Consider the following 18,587-nt stretch of genomic DNA (forward strand, 5'->3'; position numbering starts at 1 on the left):
CCCCCCACCCATAACTGGGGTGGGGGGACGTCTTCGCCGGTTCCCGGATCCATGGCTTTCCAGAATCCCGGACAGATGGGTTTGCGAAGTCATAAGGTCAGGGTACAAGATCGAGCTTCGATCTCTCCCACCAGCGCGATTCTTCCCTTCCAATAGTTTTAGACGATCTGTGGAGAGCAGTCACAGATTTACTACAACAAGGAGTGGTAGTCCACGTTCCTTGGACAGAACGCTTTCAGGGGTTTTTATTCAAACCTATTTACAATACTCAGGAAAGAGGGCAAAGTGCGTCCAATTCTGGACTTAAGGGCACTCAATTCTTTTGTCTACATAAGAAGATTCAGAATGGAGTCCATTCGCACAGTAGCAGCCTTTCTGCATCCAGGGGATGTCCTAGCGTCCATAGACATCTAGGACGCATATCTTCACATTCCCATTTTCGCAGGACATCAGCGGTTTCTACGTTTTTCCGTAGAAGAGAACCACTATCAGTTTGTGGCGTTACCTCTCGGTCTCGCCACGGCTCCGCGGGTCTTCACGAAGGTGTTGGCCCCAATGTTGGCACTTCTGCGCCAAAGAGGCATATCGATTCTAGGTTACCTAGACGATCTTCTGCTTCATGCAGAGTCTCCTCAGACCTTGCTACAAAACATAGAAATTACTATGATTTCTTTACAGGAATTCGGGTGGCTGGTGAACCAGCAAAAGTCATTTCTGGTTCCCACCCAGAGGCTCGAATATCTGGGTCTAATTCTAGACACAGTCAGGACAAGAGTTTTTTCTTCCGGTAGGGAAACTCCGAAAGATTCAATCAGCAGTCCACCAACAGCTGGTCTTCCCTTCGGACTTGCATGAGGGGTCTGGGGTTGATGGTGGCTTCCTTCGAAGCAGTCCCATTTGCCCAGTCCCATACCCGAATTCTTCAGCAAGAGATTCCTCTCAGATGGAATCGGAATCCGGAATCCCTGGACAATCAGATCCGATTGAGCAAACAGACCAGAGAGTCTCTGGTCTGGTGGCTTCGGTCTCCGATGCTCAGCCAGGTAAAGTCATTTCTGCCAATATATTGGACGGCAGTGACCACGGATGCCAGTCTATCCGGATGGGGAGGAATTCTCGGTCAGTTATCTGTCCAGGGACTTTGGTCCCCGAAAGAATCCAGGTTACCGATAAATGTATTGGAACTGAGAGCGATCAGACTTTGTCTGATTCACTGGACCGAGCAGCTCCAGGGCAGCCCGGTTCGGATCCAGTCGGACAACGCCACGGCCGTGGCTTATGTCAATCACCAGGGGGGCACCAAGAGTGTCCGAGCGGCCAGAGAAGTGGCTTGCATTCTTCGCTGGGCGGAACGATTTGTTCCAGCAATCTCTGCGGTGTTCATTCCGGGGGTGGAGAATTGGCAGGCAGATTATCTCAGCCGTCAGACTCTGGATCAGGGGGAATGGTCCCTCCATCCAGACGTTTTCCACCAGTTGTGCCTACGATGGGGCACCCCGGATATGGATCTGTTGGCATCTCGATTCAACAGGAAAGTTCAGAGATTCGTGGCTCGCTCCCGCGATCCTCTAGCAGAAACCGCAGACGCACTGATCGCCCCGTGGGGGCAATACCAGCTAATGTATGCCTTCCCTCCTCTTGGGTTACTGCCAAGACTTCTTCGCAAGATAGAGGAGGAAGGAATTCCAGTAATCCTGGCAGCTCCGGACTGGCCTCGTCGAGCTTGTTACGCCGACTTGGTCAGACTGATGGCGGACGTCCCGTGGAGACTTCCTCTCAGGGAGGATCTACTGTCTCAGGGACCGATCTTCCATCCTGCTTTACGATCGCTGGTTTTAAACGGCCTGGTTATTGAGACCCAGGTGCTGAAGGACAAGGGATTGTCAGCTTCAGTTATTCCTACTCTAGTTAAAACAAGGAAAGCGACTTCCAGAAAGATTATCATCGTACATGGAAGTCTTATATTGTGTGATGTGAATCCCTTGGGTTCCAACTACATCTTTATTCGGTAGTCCGAATATTGGCTTTCTGCAACAGGGAGTTGAGCAGAAGCTGGCCTTGAGTGTTATCAAGGGTCTGGTTTCAGCATTTGCTATCTTCTTTCAGAAGCTTTTGTCTACTCATTCCTTGGTGCGGAATTTCATCCAGGGGGTGCGACACCTGGCTCTGCCAGTGCACGCGCCGTTACCATCCTGGGATCTTAATTTGGTGCTGTCGGTTCTTCAGACACCTCCCTTTGAAAATATCAGGGAGATTCCCTTGCCTACTTTATCCCAGAAGGTGGTCTTCTTGGTGGCTATCACTTCTGCACGCAGGGCGTCAGAACTGGCTGCATTATACTGTTGTTCCCCAGATCTGGTGGTTCATAGGGATAAGGTTGTTCTTCATCCGAATCCATCCTTCCTTCTAAGGTGGTTTCAAAGTTTCATTGAATAAGGACAGTGTATTGTCCTTCCTATGTCCTTAGCCCAATCATCCTCGAGAATTTGCTTGGCATTCCTTGGATGTAGTTCGGGCGATCAGGATATACTTGAATACTACGGATTCAATTTGTAAGACGGATTCACTGTTTGTGATCACGGATGGCCCTAAGAAGGGGTTGCCTGTTCTGCTGCGACCATCTTTAGATGGATCAGACAGACGGTGGTATAGGCTTATTTTATCTAAGGGTCGGGATCCCCCGTTCCCTGTTAAGGCGCATTCTACTCGGGCGCTTAGAGTTTCCTGGACCTTCCGCCATCAGGCGTCAGTGGTTCAGGTTTTCAAGGCGACTGTTTAGTAGTCGGTTCATACCTTTACAATATTGTATAAGGTTTATGTGATGGCATCGTCAGATGCCTCTTCTGGCTGCAAGGTTCCTGCAGGCCACTGTTTGAGGAGACTGTTGGTCCACCTCGAGGATTTGTGGGGTAGGTCTCATCTGTTTACTCGATGAGTCCTTTGATACTTCTGGTTGGCTCCGGTTGGGCCTTCTAGATTGGATTTTGATTCTGTCAATCCCACCCCTCATTTTGTGGCACTGCTTCAGGATGTCCCAGCTCTTGAGAATCAAGAAGACTACGTCTGTCAATGAGCGATAGAGAAAAATGGATTTTTGTAAGATCTTACCGTAAAATCCTTTTCTCTTAAGCTCATTGACAGACGTAGTACCCGCCCCTCTATCATTGAGTTGGGTTGGGTTAAATTCTCTGTACTGCTTTAAAACAGAACTGATTCCCTGTAGCAGAGAGAGGGAGGATATACCCTCAGGGACTGCCCCTAAGGTGGAGCCAGAACGTTTTGTCTTTCTGCCTAGTCCTACTCCTGCGGAGACAACATAACCCAGCTCTTGAGAATCAAGAAGACTACGTCTGTCAATGAGCTTAAGAGAAAAGGATTTTACGGTAAGATCTTACAAAAATCCATTTATTACGGTTAAGAATTATGGATGCTGCCCTTCCATAGAAACTCATCAGCCCTTTTTCCAGTAACAGTGAACTTCAACTCCTGATACTTCTGCACAGCCCTCCCCACTTCCTCCCCCCATGTCCTACCAAGGTGCCTGACTACTGTTCGTGAAGCCTCTAGAACTCAGAGTGACAGCTGGGAACAGGCTGAATTTTCTCCCATTCTGAGAATCGGAACACTCTCTCGCACACAGTTTCAGGCTTTCAAAGTTTCACAAGCAGTGCCAGGGCCCACTAGAGAGTCTCTGACACTCCTTTGGCCTCATGCACATGAGTGCCCGTTGCCATGCAACAAAACGTTTGGGCATATTTCCCTGCCTTGGAGCCACCGGTGCTGCGTACAGCCCCCCAAAGATATCGGTGGCTGTTTGCATATGTTAGTACTTGTATAAAAATGCACGTGTGTATGGGCAGATGATGCTGGATGCAAATGCAGGTTGAGGAAAACCACAGGGTTATTACTGACTAGAGTTGTAGTCAATTGCTTTAGCAGGATTAGCATTGGTAAAAGTAATTTTAGGCATTTTATGTTTGTCAGCAGCCTGAAAGTGTTACCTGGTGACAGTGTTTCCCTAATAAAAACTTAACATTTAAAAATATCAAATACAACCTTTAATTTACTTTGGCACACAGAAGACAGGAACCATGCCATTTTTGTCTGTTGTCTCAGACATATCTGCTCACCAGGCCCAGTAATTTAGAGAATTTCAGAGAACTAGATGATGATGAACACTGCACTGGCCTCAGGCAGGCCTTGTAAAGAAGTGGAAAAAACGTGTAAATTTTTGCTGTGGTATATACTTACCCTTTAATCTTAGAGTTTTTTAGGGCGGGAAGGAACATCTAGAAAGGATTGAGGTAGAATTTGCTTATTGTATACAGCTCAAGTGTATAATTATATACTGCAAGATGATTTTGTACTTCAAATATGGTGGTTACAGAGTTTTAGCTCTTAAAACACTTGCATTCAGGATGGCCTGGGGCTTGTAAAGGTGAACGGTTAATCTAACAGTTTTCTAGCATGAGTTGGGATTGGAATACTTTGACATTACAGTATTTAGGAGGACAATTTTGGGAATACTTTGGTTCCTTTTGAGTAGACCTATTAGTGCTGGAGTGCAATGATTTAAACTTGAATATGTAAGACACTAAGAAGAACACTGCTCCAAACTCTGCTAGTCCTCCTCAGTCTCAGGGGTACCAGTTACGGGTCAAAGGTAGCTTGTCTCTGCTTCTTATACCATCTCTTTATAAAACGCAGGGCAGCATTCTGGTGAGTATTCAAAAGTTGCAGAGTACTAAAGTGTAATGCCTCGTACAAAATCCGAAGGGACAAACACGAAAACTTTTGTCGTACGATAGCCTAGTTAACGGCAATCGTTTTAATCAGTACAGTATGTGTTCGCTAAGAATCGATAAACAAAGACCAAGCATGATCGGAAACACGAAAATAAACGGAGAAAACCTGGCTGCCATTGTTTTTGTTTTGCACTATCCGATACTTAGCTACGCAACCAGGATGCTTTTCCAGAATCGTACGAAAAAAGTCATAGTACACATTGTTGAATTTGATACTAGTATCCTGCAACAAATGCGAGCGATAAGTCGTCCGATTATCTGATCGTGTGTAAGAGGCATAAGGTTAATTCATTGAATGTAGGAAGGTGCTACTCATGTATTCTAATTTCTTGCCAGTAATATTTTTACTTGCCTCGTCTCTATTGAGGATTAACATTAATCTTGCCACCGTGATACCAAGCAAATATCAATGTGATATTTTTTATAATCACTATAATATAGTGTTTGTTTACTCTGATAATAGTTTAAATGATTTTTTTAAAGTACGGTACTTGTGGTGGTTTTGTTGGTTTGCATTGTTAAGTTATTGCTAGTTAATATTTTGTTGATGTTTGAATTCAGTACTTGAGCGACTGAGGTTGGTGTGCTGAGCTTTCAAATGACTTTCTTTTGGTTAATGTTCTGATCTACAATCTTATTATAAAATATTGCGGGTAATAAAGGTCCTAACTACTCTTCTGTGAATACTAAATTCATTTTTGTAGACTTGATGACAGCAGTTAAAATTAGAATCTTTCTGCCAAAAAGCCTTTTCAATAATGTTTGCATAGTGTTCAGGAACCTTTAATATTTGTGTTACATAAATATCATTAGGTGGTTTAACAAAGGGAACCAGTCATGCCTAGAGGAATTATCTCTGTTTCATAGGTGTATAAAGTTGCACAGGCTATAAAAAAAACCTCTTTAAATGGTTTCGTTAAAGAGCCAAATCTCTACTTTCTGTGTCTCAGTGCCAGGGTTCTTCTAGCTCCATGCAACCTTGCCATATATAATTTTTGATATCCCAGTTCAGTATATTTGCTTTGGTGAGTGCAGTGATGTTTTACATTCCATTGTACACTGTTGTATTGCAACACTGAACACTCAGTAGCCACTTGCTGTGATAAACGCATATTGGAAACTGAGAAGGGTAATTGTTCACAATTGAGACATATCTGGAAAATGGAATTGTCCACAAGAAAATGCTTATTTTGCACTATTCAAATGAGAGTGTTTCTGCAGTTAAAGGGCTAATAAGAATGGTTCATTGTTTTCTTTAAAGAGACCCTGTCACCTGGCCAATCTGATTTTAAGGCAGTTCATACATTACCCATTTTTTCCCATTAGGCAACCTTTTAAATGAAAGATGATGCCTCGATTCCTCCATCCAATGTGGGATTGGGGGGAATCCCTACTACCGTGGTATTGTATCCTGACAGTAGGGAGCCTGCTGATCATTCGGGAGAAACTTGACAGGCTTTTTGTGTGTATGTGTATATATATATATATATATATATATATATATATATATATATATATATATATATATATCATTTGTGTACAACCAGTCTGCCCATACATGGATTGAAATTCGGCTGGTCCCTGCTGAGCTAGCCAAATTTCGATCTATGTATGACTGGCTTAACATGCATGTGGGAAATGTCAAAATGGTCCCAAATGGCAAATGGTTATCCTTCTTTTTTTTTTTTTTCCCTTTATTGTTTACCTGGTAATGAAGGCAGTAGTACACTTCCTGATTTAGGGTTGCTATGGTCATTCCTGGACTCTATATAAAGAATGAGTTACCTTTTTGTAAAAAAAGAAAAAATGCACACTTTTTTGCAGGTAAAAGAAACGAGCATTTTTTTTTTTTCTTTGGCACCTGCAGAGCATTGCACCCTCAATCAGCAGATCCTGGTGCAGTGTCAGACTCAGACAGTGCAGGAAGAATCAGAATCAATGAACTACGAGGGAGCTCACTAGCATCCTTGCACTTCATTAAAGTGGTTGAGAAGGTAATTTTTTTTTTTTTTTCAAGAACAAACATTCCTATACTTAACCTGGAATTGCTCAGATCAGCCCCAAAACTCTTCTCAGGTCCCCCACCAGTGCCCCTGGCTCCTCCTCTATGTCCAGTACCCCAACAGGAAGGCGCTTTTCATGGGGGCACTTGTGCTGTGTCCGTTGACACATCGGGACGTGGCCCTGCCCCTGCTCACTCGTCACTGGCTAAGATTGACAGCAGCGGAACCAATGGCTCCTGGGGAGAGACGTGCAGACGTGCTCAGTGCCGCATCAAATGAGGGCTCAGGTAAGTAAAAGGGGGGGGGGGTGAGGGGAAATACTAATGCCTAAAGAAATGCATTAAGGTCAAAAATGTTTAGGCTTTAGAAAAACCTTTAAGAACTACAATGAATTGTAATTCATTCCTTCACAGACCTGTGTTAATGATGCGGCTGTGTGGGCAGAGTCCTGCACAGCCACATTATTTTTAAATGACAGGCGGTGCAGGGAGGGAATCCTCCGCCTGCTGTCACAATGGGGGATCATGAGGGGGAGGAGGGGGTTGTGTTGCTGCTTTAGTAAAATGTAACATGTTCTACCCTGTATATGGGTGTAACATGTTGCTAAAAGTAGACTTGCCCTTTAAGGAATTTGAATGACACATTTACCGACTGGATCACCAGGGGATACAACTATACAATGGGGGGGGGGGGGGGGGAGAGATGCAGGAAAATAAAAAAACTGGTGTGTTAATGCTAATGAAATACAAAATCAAAATCATGTACAGTATATTATTATTATACAGGATTTATATAGCGCAGACAGTTTTACGCAGCGCTTTACAATAGGGCTGGGCGATAAAACGATATGTATCGCGATAGTGACATTTTCAATAGCAATAAAAGACTTTGAACGATAAAACGAAAAGTCCGCTCCGACGGGTTTAAGCTTTAAAAATGGCGCCGCCCGTCGCATACATGTCACCGCGCACGCGCCGCCGCCGCTCGGGAGAGGCCGGGAATAGCCGAAATTACACGAGCGGTGGCGGCGCGTGCGCAATGATGTGGCGGCGCCGGGCGGCGCCATTTTTAAAATGAAGGCGCCTCTGGAACAGGTAAGTGAAACAGCTTCACTACCTGCCATTATGCAGGGCTGCGGGCACACTACAAGGGATGCAGTGCTGCGGGCATGGTCTACCTGTACCATGCCCACAGCACTGCATCTCCTGTAGTATGCCCACAACCCTGGATCCTCTTGTACCATGCCAGTACCCTGCATTCTCCTGTACCATGCCAGTACCCTGCATTCTCCTGTACCATGCCAGTACACTGCATTCTCCTGTACCATGCCAGTACCCTGCATTCTCCTGTACCATGCCAGTACCCTGCATTCTCCTGTACCATGCCAGTACCCTGCATTCTCCTGCACCATGCCAGTACCCTGCATTCTCCTGCACCATGCCAGTACCCTGCATTCTCCTGCACCATTCCAGTACCGTGCATTCTCCTGCACCATGCCAGTACCCTGCATTCTCCTGCACCATGCCAGTACCCTGCATTCTCCTGTACCATGCCAGTCGCCCTGCATTCTCCTGTACCATGCCAGTCGCCCTGCATTCTCCTGTACCATGCCAGTCGCCCTGCATTCTCCTGTACCATGCCAGTCGCCCTGCATTCTCCTGTACCATGCCCGTCGCCCTGCATTCTCACCCTAGGGTCCTTATTTTAAATGGGTAATAAAAAATATCAATAATTATCGATATCGACCGATATGAAACACTGAGATCGTGATACAGTTTTCAGCCATATCGCCCAGCCCTACTTTACAATATGAGGGAAGATAATACAGTTACAATACAATTCAATACAGGAGGATTTAGAGGGGCATGCTCGTTGGAGCTTACAATCTAGAAGGGGGTCCAATTTTACTTTGAACATGGTACATGGGGGGCCTCTTTTCCAGCCAAGGAAGCTGCCACCTTAACCTCTATTTGATCCATATTAGCCATGGGTGTTACAAATGTTATCAGCTATGACACCAGCCATTTAATGGCTGGATAGTTCAGTTGAAAGCTAACTAAGAACACTGGCATCTGTGACAGTTATTCACTGCGTGCCTTGAAAGTAAGTGTTTTAGGAAACTGTTAAATTGGTAAATTTAGGTCCACTTTAAGACACTGTTTGCAAAACAGAATACTTCCTGCTTTGGGCCCTCCTGGTGTGTCTGTCACCTGAAAGTGCCTACAGTAAAGTTTGTTTGCGACCTTTACTATGTATCTTGCTACAGGCTAGATTTAAAGTGTAAAATGGCAACCTAGTGGGCAACCCTGCCATTTGGCAAATTGAATAGTGTTTTGGAGCTTGTGGCTTGTCCCACTTGTTTGCCCTTCATGTGAAGCAGCCCATCACATTTGGCAGCTAACAGTGTGGTGTGGAAAGGTGCTGGGCAAAGAACTAACTTCCTAACAGAAACCAGTATGTGCATAATAGAGGATATGTGGAGGGTATCCGCAGGTAACGGAGTACAGTTGAGATTGTTCAGCTGGTATTTTATTAGAAGGAAACCTTAGTATTTGTACATCTTTTGTTTCACTTTATGCCCCCACACTTTCCTGCTGCTCTTCTATGTGGTTCAACAGTAAAAAAAAAAATACTGAATTTCACAGGTGAACATTGTACTGTTTTGTTCATATTACATACATCCATACCGGGGAATAGGGTTTTTTGTATAACTTCCAAAGGAAAGAAAATGGGAGGATTTGTTCATATTGACCAACCATAAGCCTGCTTTCATTTTGTAACCTACTGTAGATAATAACCTAATCAGACTGGTTGCTGAGCAAAGCAATTTCATTTACCTTTATTCATGTGAGGTACAGCATTTGGCTATTGCACACTGGAAACAATAAACAGTTTCTTGTCATAGTCTATGTGCTTTGAGTTTTATTTTGAGCTCTGGTGCTCCTCTTCTTTGAACTCACACTCACACTAAGTCAGCTTTTAAAGCATCAATCCCCACAGAAACTATAAGAATCGGATACGGTTTCTCATTGAATTTTCTGGAAATTACTTTCTGCCTTTTTATTCTTACCTCTGCTTGCACATCAATCTTTAACAAGGAGTTCTCACTTGTGATTCTCCATTTTGAGTAAATGAACCATCACTGGAGGTACAAGGGAGTGAAAATTCTTGCTGATAATAATGAGATGGAGGGAAAATTCAACAAAGATATCTTACTTTGCCTTGGAAAATCTCTAGGAGATCTAGAAAGCTGTTCAACTTACCAGCATCCCTAAACAAAACCCTGTAAGCACAGTGTCAGCACCATTTCATGTGTGAAAATGTTGAAAATTGACTGAGAAATATTGGTTATAGCACATGTAATGCATGAAATTTTTTTGGAAGCATCGGTATGTTTTTTTTCACACATTCCTATTTATTGCAGAGTTTAGTCACTATGCTGATGGGGGACTGCATGACAAGGGATTCATTTAAGTAAAGTTACCCTTGAAATCTTTTGTTTTTCCTAGCATTATTTATCTTGATGGCTTAAAATGATACTAAAGGTTCATTTTTGTTTTCTAATAAAAATAACAAACATGTTATACTTCCCTCCTCTGTGAAATGGTTTTGCACAGAGCAGCCCAGATCCTCCTCTTCTCGTGTCCCTCTTTGGTGCTCCTGGCCCCTTCCTCCTGTCGAGTGCGCCCACAGCAAGTAGCTTGCTATGGGTGCACCCGAGTCACAGATACCATTCAGTTCATTCAGACACGGAGCTGCTGTTTGGCTCCGCCCCCTCTCTTTCCTCATTGGCTAACTGACTTTGACAGTAGGGGGAGCTATTGGCGCCCTTGCTGTGTCTCAGACAGTCAGGAGGGAGAGTTTCAGACGGCCGAGGGCACTTGTGTACATTGTTGGATAGAGAAGGGGCTCAGGTAAGTATTGGGGGGCTGCTGCACACAGAAGGTTTTTTATCTTACGGCATAGAATGCTGTAAGATAAAATACCTTTTGCCTTTAAAACCCCTTTAAATGATGTCATAGGTGCTTTAGTAAGTGAGAAAGCAAGTAAACCCGAAAACACCATGCTTGTATTTTAAAGACTTGCTCTTCCACCCACATATGATCCTAAAGCTGGCCATACATGGATTGGAATTTGTCTGGTTTTATAGGGACCAGCCAAATTTCAATCTGTGTATAGGCAGGGTGGTTTACAGGTACAATCAGCCTGTTGGACTCAATCTATAGCCAGCGGTGCGGATCAGTGTATTTCGATGGTGGTAGAGTGTCCCTGCTGTCAAAATACAAAGGCTCGTGGGGGTGGTACATTCCCCCATCCACATCAAATCAAGTCAGTTTTTTTTTCATTTGACCCACTAGTTGAACAACAAAAACTGAACCATCTATGGGCAGCTTTACTTAAAGGGATTGTAAAGGCAGATGTTTTTTTTCTTCTTAATGCATTCTATGCGATAAGATAAAGCCTTCTATGTGTGGCAGACCCCCTCAGCCTTCTTAAGTTACCTGAGCCCATCTCTATCCAGCAATGTTGCAGGAGTGTCTCAGCTGTCCTTGACTCCGAGACAGCAGCGCAGCGCGATTGGCTCCTGCTGCTGTCAATTAAAGTTAGTCAGTCAATCAGGAGAGAGAGGGGGTGGGGCCAGGTCATGGCTCCGTGTCTGAATGCCCCTATAACAAGCTGCTTGCTGTGGGAGCACTCAACAGAAGGGAGGGACCCGAGAAGAGGAGGATCTGGGCCACTCTGTGCAAAACCAACTGCACAGAGCAGGTAAGGTAACCTGTTATAAAAAAAAAAAGAGACTTTACAATTACTTTTAACTCATGCAATTGTATAAACCATATACTACTTAGCAAGTAGCTCAAGTCTAATTTTAGATTTTTCTTTTCTCTAGGTCTTCTTCTCAATGGACAGTCTAAAGGATCGGGGCAATCTTCGGAAACTGAGAAGGATGACACATCTCAAGGGTCTTCACTCACCAATAGTGTAACCTCTTCAGATTCGGAAGATGGGCCAGTAAGGAAAAGGTTGGTAGTTCTATTTATATTTTTTTTCTTATATTTTGGTTTTCTACATACAGAATGTGTAGTTTTAACCCTGCGCTCATTCATTCCTGAACTATGACATAGTGTGTGCAGGTAAAGAGAAGGAAGCACAACGATGTCCATACAAATTCTATCTTGCCATACTAGAGTTAACTAACTAAATTAGAAAGCCCTAGCCGTTTCAACCAGACCTATTTATTTTAATGTAATTTCATTACAATATGTGTGATTTTTCAAGAGCGAAAAACTCATTCAGAGTTTCAATTCCTTTCGTTTGAGCAAAATTTTATTTTCTGATATTTCAAGTTTTCTCATTACTATAGTCAGAAACACTGCTTTTAGAAAATTGCACAAACAGTCCAAAAACTAACATTTTCAAACTAAATTTTACTGGTGTAAGGTTAACTTAAGAATGGGCAGGCTTCCCACAGCACAAGCACCCTATAATACAGCACGTGAGCTGCCTTAATTCTGCTCAAGTAGTGTGCTGACAGTATGTTATGGTTGCAGATTATGTAGGTTAATATTTAAATGGTTGTAAAGTCAGGATGATAAAACACTGCCACCCCCTCTGTTTAATCAAGATGTACAGCAATATGTGTCCCTTTTATAAAAATTCATATTGTAAATACCTTATCTCACAGCAATGGCTTGCTGTCAGTGACATTTCTCTGCTCAATCATCCCCATGTAAGGAATGCAAGGGGGGGGGGGGGGGGCTGAGATAACCCTCTGACAGCCAGCCAGCAGAGGAAGGTCATGTGACCACTGTGAGATAAGGCATTTAGAAAATCTAGTAGTTTAGATCCTGATAAAACAGAGGTGATACAAGCTACTTTTAAAAGGTATTTCAAGTGACAGGGAAGAACAGTAGGAGGGGAGGGACAAGGAGGGGGATCGCTCTCACACACAGGCATCGGAACTGACAGGGAGGGAGGGAGAGACAGCAGAGAATAGAGAGCGTGATGACGAAGGTACGCAAGCTGACAACTGTATCATGGATCAGGAGCCATGATTATAGTGGTCAGCAGAGTCAGGGAGGACACAGGAACAGGCAGGATCAGCCAGGTATATTACATTAAACAAAGGGACAAATTACATAGCACAAGCACTGTGCTGTTTAACATGCTTTAAAACTAAGGAACAGGATATAGATATAGTTTTTTTTAGGGTTACAAACACTTTAATGTAGTTGTCAGATCCTGACATTTATTCTGCCACAGAAGTGGGAACAAGGACTAATAACAAAGCAATCACAAGCCATTGCAGAGCTATAATAACTATGAGGGAAAATGTTTTAAAGAATTGATAGCAAAATGTGTGTTAAATTATAGTACTTAAAAAACAGAGCACTGCAAATAGCACAAGATGAGATATAGCTTTTGATAGACGTCTGCTCTTTATGCTTGTGGTTTCTGAGAAATAAGGCAGAGCAGGAAGGTTACAGCTCAGGTGAGAGCTGTGAAAGAAACAACACTAATGCCTGGTACACAAGGGCCGAATGTGGGCAGACATCAGCGGGTTCAATAAAAACTGGCTCACATTCGGCCCGTGTGTGTATGTCAGCTGGTCCGACAGAAGCCAGCCAAGCAAGCTGAAAAACCAGCAGCCGACCAGCTCACGATCAGCGCTCTTAGCCAATGGCTGAGTGCGATGATCAGAGTGTTCCTACAGCGGGCCGTTCCCCTGTCAGAACAAACCAGCTCAGCAGGGGAGATCACCGTACTAACTTTGTATCGTTATTACAGTGCCTCCAACCGGAGCTGTCAGTTTTTATTCAATAAAAAAAAAAATATTTGTGTGTACGAGGCTTAAGATTAAGTTTACATTTTCTTGACTTTCTTTATCAACTCATCCCCCCATAGTTATGGTAAAACATCACTTTTGTAAGAATACCCAATCAGGCGCAAAGAGAATAAAAAAAAAAGCAGCATTTTTGCTTGCATATGATTAGATGATGGAAATCAACAGAGCTCTCGCTCATTTACTAAGCTCTGGGGAAAATAAATGCAACTGCACTTGCAGAGTACTACAGCACTTGTAAGGTGCAGTCTATTTTTCTTTAGTAAATCTACCCCAGTGTGCTTAAACTTCTGGCAGTTATTCTTCAAGAACAATTAAAGAAAACACAAATAAATTGCAACCTTCTATTCGATTTTTAATATACTGCAAGTAAAAGAATCCTGCAGATCAGGTAATTGGTTTAACCACTTCCTGCAAACCGATGTACCTGTATGTCGGCTTGAAGAGGTTTTCCCGGGGCTCTGCCCATCCCATCGGGAGACCCGAGCAACCAGCCGACATGTCCGCCGGCTTTTTGGAGTCCCAAACAAAGCCTGATTCGGCTTCGATCGGGTCTCCGATCTTGTAACCCTGAAGCAACGTCCCTTCCGGTTTACTTGGCTGCCAATGGTGCCGTTTAAAAAAAAAAAAAAAACTGACAGTATTCAAAAATGCAGATTTCGGCTTTTTGAATACTTTGAAGTGCAGTGGATGGGTCTGGGGTCCCAGATCCCTCCAGAAAGAGTACCTGTCACTGCCTATTACTGTTGTGACAGCAATAAATGTGACCCCTCCTCTGCACTTTAAAAGAACTCAAAACGCCAAATTTGGCTGTTTTGAATGCTTTCATTTTTTTTTTTTTTTAATCTGGCGCCTTTAGGGCTTGACATTGCATCCGGGTTTTTACATCGGAGACCCGATGACAGCCGAATTCGGCATTGTTCGGGACTCCAACCAGCCGCATCGGTTGTTATTACAAGAAAACTGACTGTCGGCTCTAAACAACGGTACTGGGATGATGCCTCTAGCTGCAGGCATCACCCTGGTACAACCCCTTAAAGCCGAGGCAGCATATTTGCGTCCCGTCCGCGCTAAGGGGTTAAAGCGCCCCCATCCCCGTGAGCTTGCGCACAAAACAAAACGCAAGTCGCACTTGCAAATTAAAAAGGTGTTTAAATCACACGTGAGGTATCGCCGTAATCGCCAGAGCGAGAGCAATAATTCTAGAAAAAGACCTCCTCTACAACTCTAAACTGGTAATTGTTAAAAATGTTTAAAGCGTCGCCTATGGAGATTTTTAGGTACCGTAGTTTGTGCATTTTTAAACCGTAACATGTTAGACATCTATTTACTCGGTGTGACATCATCTTCACAATATACAAAAAAAATTGGGTTAACGTTTTTTTTTAATTCAGTAAAATGTATTTTCCCCAGTCATCCTTCAGGACGGTCACATGAGAGAGATAGGCTCCACCTCCTGCAGGAAACACAAGCACACAAATTTAAAATAAGCCGCCCTAGGCTGCCCCTTCATTTCTTGTGTTTCCTGCGTCCTGCAAACATAGCACCAGGGGATAACTCCCCAGTTTGTTTTTTTTAGGCCTGGAAACAGGTTTTTTATTACCCAGGGCAGGCGTCCCTGGGTACCCCCTGCGCCCCCCCTGAATCATGACTGGCGAGGCCGTCAGTCTCAGGTAACAGGGCAAAGGGGGACAGAGGGGGGCCCTGGAAGCAGCCCCCCACCAGCCTGGAAACCCAAACACCCTCCCCTGCAGGACCGGTAAGACTCGGGCAGGGGAACTGAGGGGGGTTTCCAAAGAGGGGTTTTTCCCTAGTACCTCCCATCCCCGCTTTAGGCTAAGTGGGGGATGGGAGCAGAGCCCTGGAGGTACTTACTGGGACGCCAGGTGGTATCCCCCCCAGTTCGGTGGTCACCTCCTCAGCCTCCGGTCGGGCTCACGTGGGAGATGGCAGCAGCAGGTCCTGGCTCCATTTCCCCGCATAACGCTGCAGCCGTGTCTCCTGCTCCCGCGGCGTCCTCTCAAACACGGACATCGGGACCGGATGTGATGTCAGCAAGATGGCGCCAGCACAGGAAGTGACCCGGCGGCCATCTTGGAAAATTGCAAGTGCATTAAAAGAATAGGGTGGACACCCTTACTTCAAGGGGACGGGCCCTAGACGCAATTTTGGCGAGAAATTCAAATATAAAACAAGGCCCAGGCTATACATCAGCGGCTTTCATCACAGTGATACCCCTCCAGGCGGCACAATGGCGGAGGACCGTACCAGACTGCCAGAGGCTGCGGAGCCTAGCCCCAGCTCTCACTCGGTAAGTGAGACAGGGGCAGACTATACCAAGGGGGGGAGGGGAGACTCACAGGAAAGACCAAACCACTTACCTCTGCAATTCTTTTTGTTTTTTTTTTCTCTCCCCCCCCCCCTCCCCTCCCCCCGCTCCCACCTGCTTCTTCTTTCTTGCCTTTTTTTTCCACTTGCGATCCTTGAATTTCTCTCTTGCAGACCAAAAGTCAGGAACAGACGGAGGGGATGGATAAACCAAAAAAGAGGAAATATTGCCGCACATGCGGGTACAAAGCTTCCGGCCAAAAGCGACAAACTTTTATGCAGCAAATGCATTAAAAAGATAGTCGCTGAAGAAACAAAACCATTAGCAGAGGACTTCACGGAGTTTAAAAAATAAATGACATCCACACTGTAGTCCCTGCAATCAACAATCAATGCCATGAAAGGAAAGGGCCAGCCCTTCACTTCATCACGGGGTAAAACCCCTAAACCTAAGAGGAAACCCAAACCGGTGCCCCAACCAGGCTCCTCAGACTCTGATTCAGAATCAGAAGGGGAACTGCTATATAAAACCAGTTCCGATTCGAACGACGCCCCGGGAACGATGGAACCCCAAAAGATCCCTAAACACCTCTTCCCAGCGGAGGAAACAGAAGAATTGCTACAAGCAATCTATATAACCGAAGACATCCCAGAAGCAGAATCCCTGCCCAAGTGACCACGTTCCTCGGCTACATCATAAACACCATAGAACAGAAAATCCTCCTCCCAGAGGAAAAAATAACAAAGCTGTGCAACAAACCAAACCAACTAGTAACCGAGAAACAGGGGACAAGGAGAGAAGTCATGTCACTCCTATGGCTCATGGCTGCAGCAATTCCGGCAGTCCAGTGGAGCCAACTACATATGAGAGCCCTACAACACCATCTGCTGCAAGATTGGGACAAAAATTAAAGACTCTCTGGAAGAAGTCTTCTTAATCCCAAGAATGGTCAGGGAAACACTGACCTGGTGGACAGGGAAAAACACCCTAGGAAGGGGCAGGCTGTGACACAAGTTCGGGTCACCACGGACGCAAGTGCAGCCGGATGGGGGGCACATATAGGGCAGCAAGCCAGACAAGGGTTCTGGGACCCCCTGCTAATGAGAGCATCATCCAACCTGAGAGAGTTGTCGGCGGTATGGAAGGCCCTTCAGGCGTTTCAGGAGATGGTAACGAGAAAACATGTCCTGATCATGTCGGACAATGCAACGACAGTGGCATTCATCAACCGCCAAGGGGGCACAAGGTCAAAAACCCTAATGAAGACAGCACATACGCTCCTCTCTTGGGCAGAAACGCACCTCCATTTGATATCAGCAATACATATAAAGGGTTCACTCAACATACTGGCGGACATACTGAGCCGGAAACAACTAGACCCAACAGAGTGGGAGTTGAACGGGAGGATTTTTTCCCGAATCACCAAAAGGTGTGGAGTCCCAGAGATGGATCTCTTCGCCTCAGCAAGCAACAGGAAGACAAAGCAATACTTCTCTCTAAAAAGGGAAAAAAAGACTCCCTAGGAGTGGACTCACTAGGCTTCCCATGGTCATTCAGGCTGGGGTACGCTTTCCCGCCCATACAGCTAATCCCCAAAACACTCTGAAGATCCGGACAGAAAGGGTGAGAGTAATCCTGGTGGCGCGCTACTGGCCAAAAAGATCCTGGTTCTCGGCCCTGGGAAAATTACAGAGGAAAAACCCTGGACTCTGCCAATACAAGAAGACCTTCTTTTTCAGTTAGGAGCCCACCACCCCAAACTCCAAACCCTAAAGTTGACAGCGTGGCTATTGAAAGGGGCATTCTACGGAGAAAGGGACTAACCCCAAGGGTGGTAGAAACTCTACTGAAAAGCAGAAAACCGGTCACACAAAAAATCTATGGAAAGATTTGTAATAAATACGCCAATAACATGCGCCTGAAAAACAAAGACCTACAAGAGGTTGGCACAGTACTAGAATTCCTACTAGACGGAGCCGAAGCAGGACTTGTAGTACACACCCTAAAAGTGCATACGGCAGCTCTCTCGGTTTTTCTGGACACCCAACTCAGCGTAAACCCTCTAATTAAACGCTTCTTCAAATCAATTTCCAAAACACACCCATCAGAAGCCATAAATGTGGATCCCTGGGATCTCTCCCTGGTGCTCAGAGCACTAACCCAAGCACCATTCGAGCCAATCGCGGAAGCTTCTCTAAAAAATCTAACGCTGAAGACGGCTTTCCTGGTGACAATCACGTCCGCCAGAAGGGTCAGTGAATTTCAAGCCTTTTCCATAAAAGAACCTCTTCTCATGGTCTTTCCAGATAAACTAATACTGAAGACGGACCCACTATTCCTCCCCAAAGTCCCCTTTAGACTTGTACGCAAGAAATTGTCTTGCCATCCTTCTGACAAAATCCAGCAAACCAGGGAGAAGAAAAATTTGCAACCCTGGACGTCAGAAGGTGCACCCTGACTTATCTGGAGGACACCAGACAATTTAGAAAAGTCTCAAATCTGTTTGTACTATTCGGAGGTATCCATAAAGGAAAAAACGCTTCTAAAAGCTCCATCGCAAGATGGATTAGAAATACAATCAAAGCAGCCTACGACAGCCATGAATT

At 44.9% G+C, this 18,587-nt stretch overlaps 1 protein-coding gene across 1 annotated transcript in view; it reads left to right on the plus strand.

Moving 5' to 3' along the window:
• The window catches only part of JARID2 (jumonji and AT-rich interaction domain containing 2), a 351,911-nt gene that overhangs the window by 116,434 nt on the left and 216,890 nt on the right, over window positions 1–18,587 (plus strand). The window contains exon 3 of the mRNA XM_082258420.1: window positions 11,700–11,832. Coding sequence (XP_082114546.1) covers window positions 11,700–11,832 — 133 coding nt within the window. The remainder of the gene's footprint in view (window positions 1–11,699; window positions 11,833–18,587) is intronic.

The sequence above is a fragment of the Pelophylax lessonae genome (assembly GCF_965119305.1).
Source record: "Pelophylax lessonae genome assembly, chromosome: 5".
Taxonomy (NCBI): domain Eukaryota; kingdom Metazoa; phylum Chordata; class Amphibia; order Anura; family Ranidae; genus Pelophylax; species Pelophylax lessonae.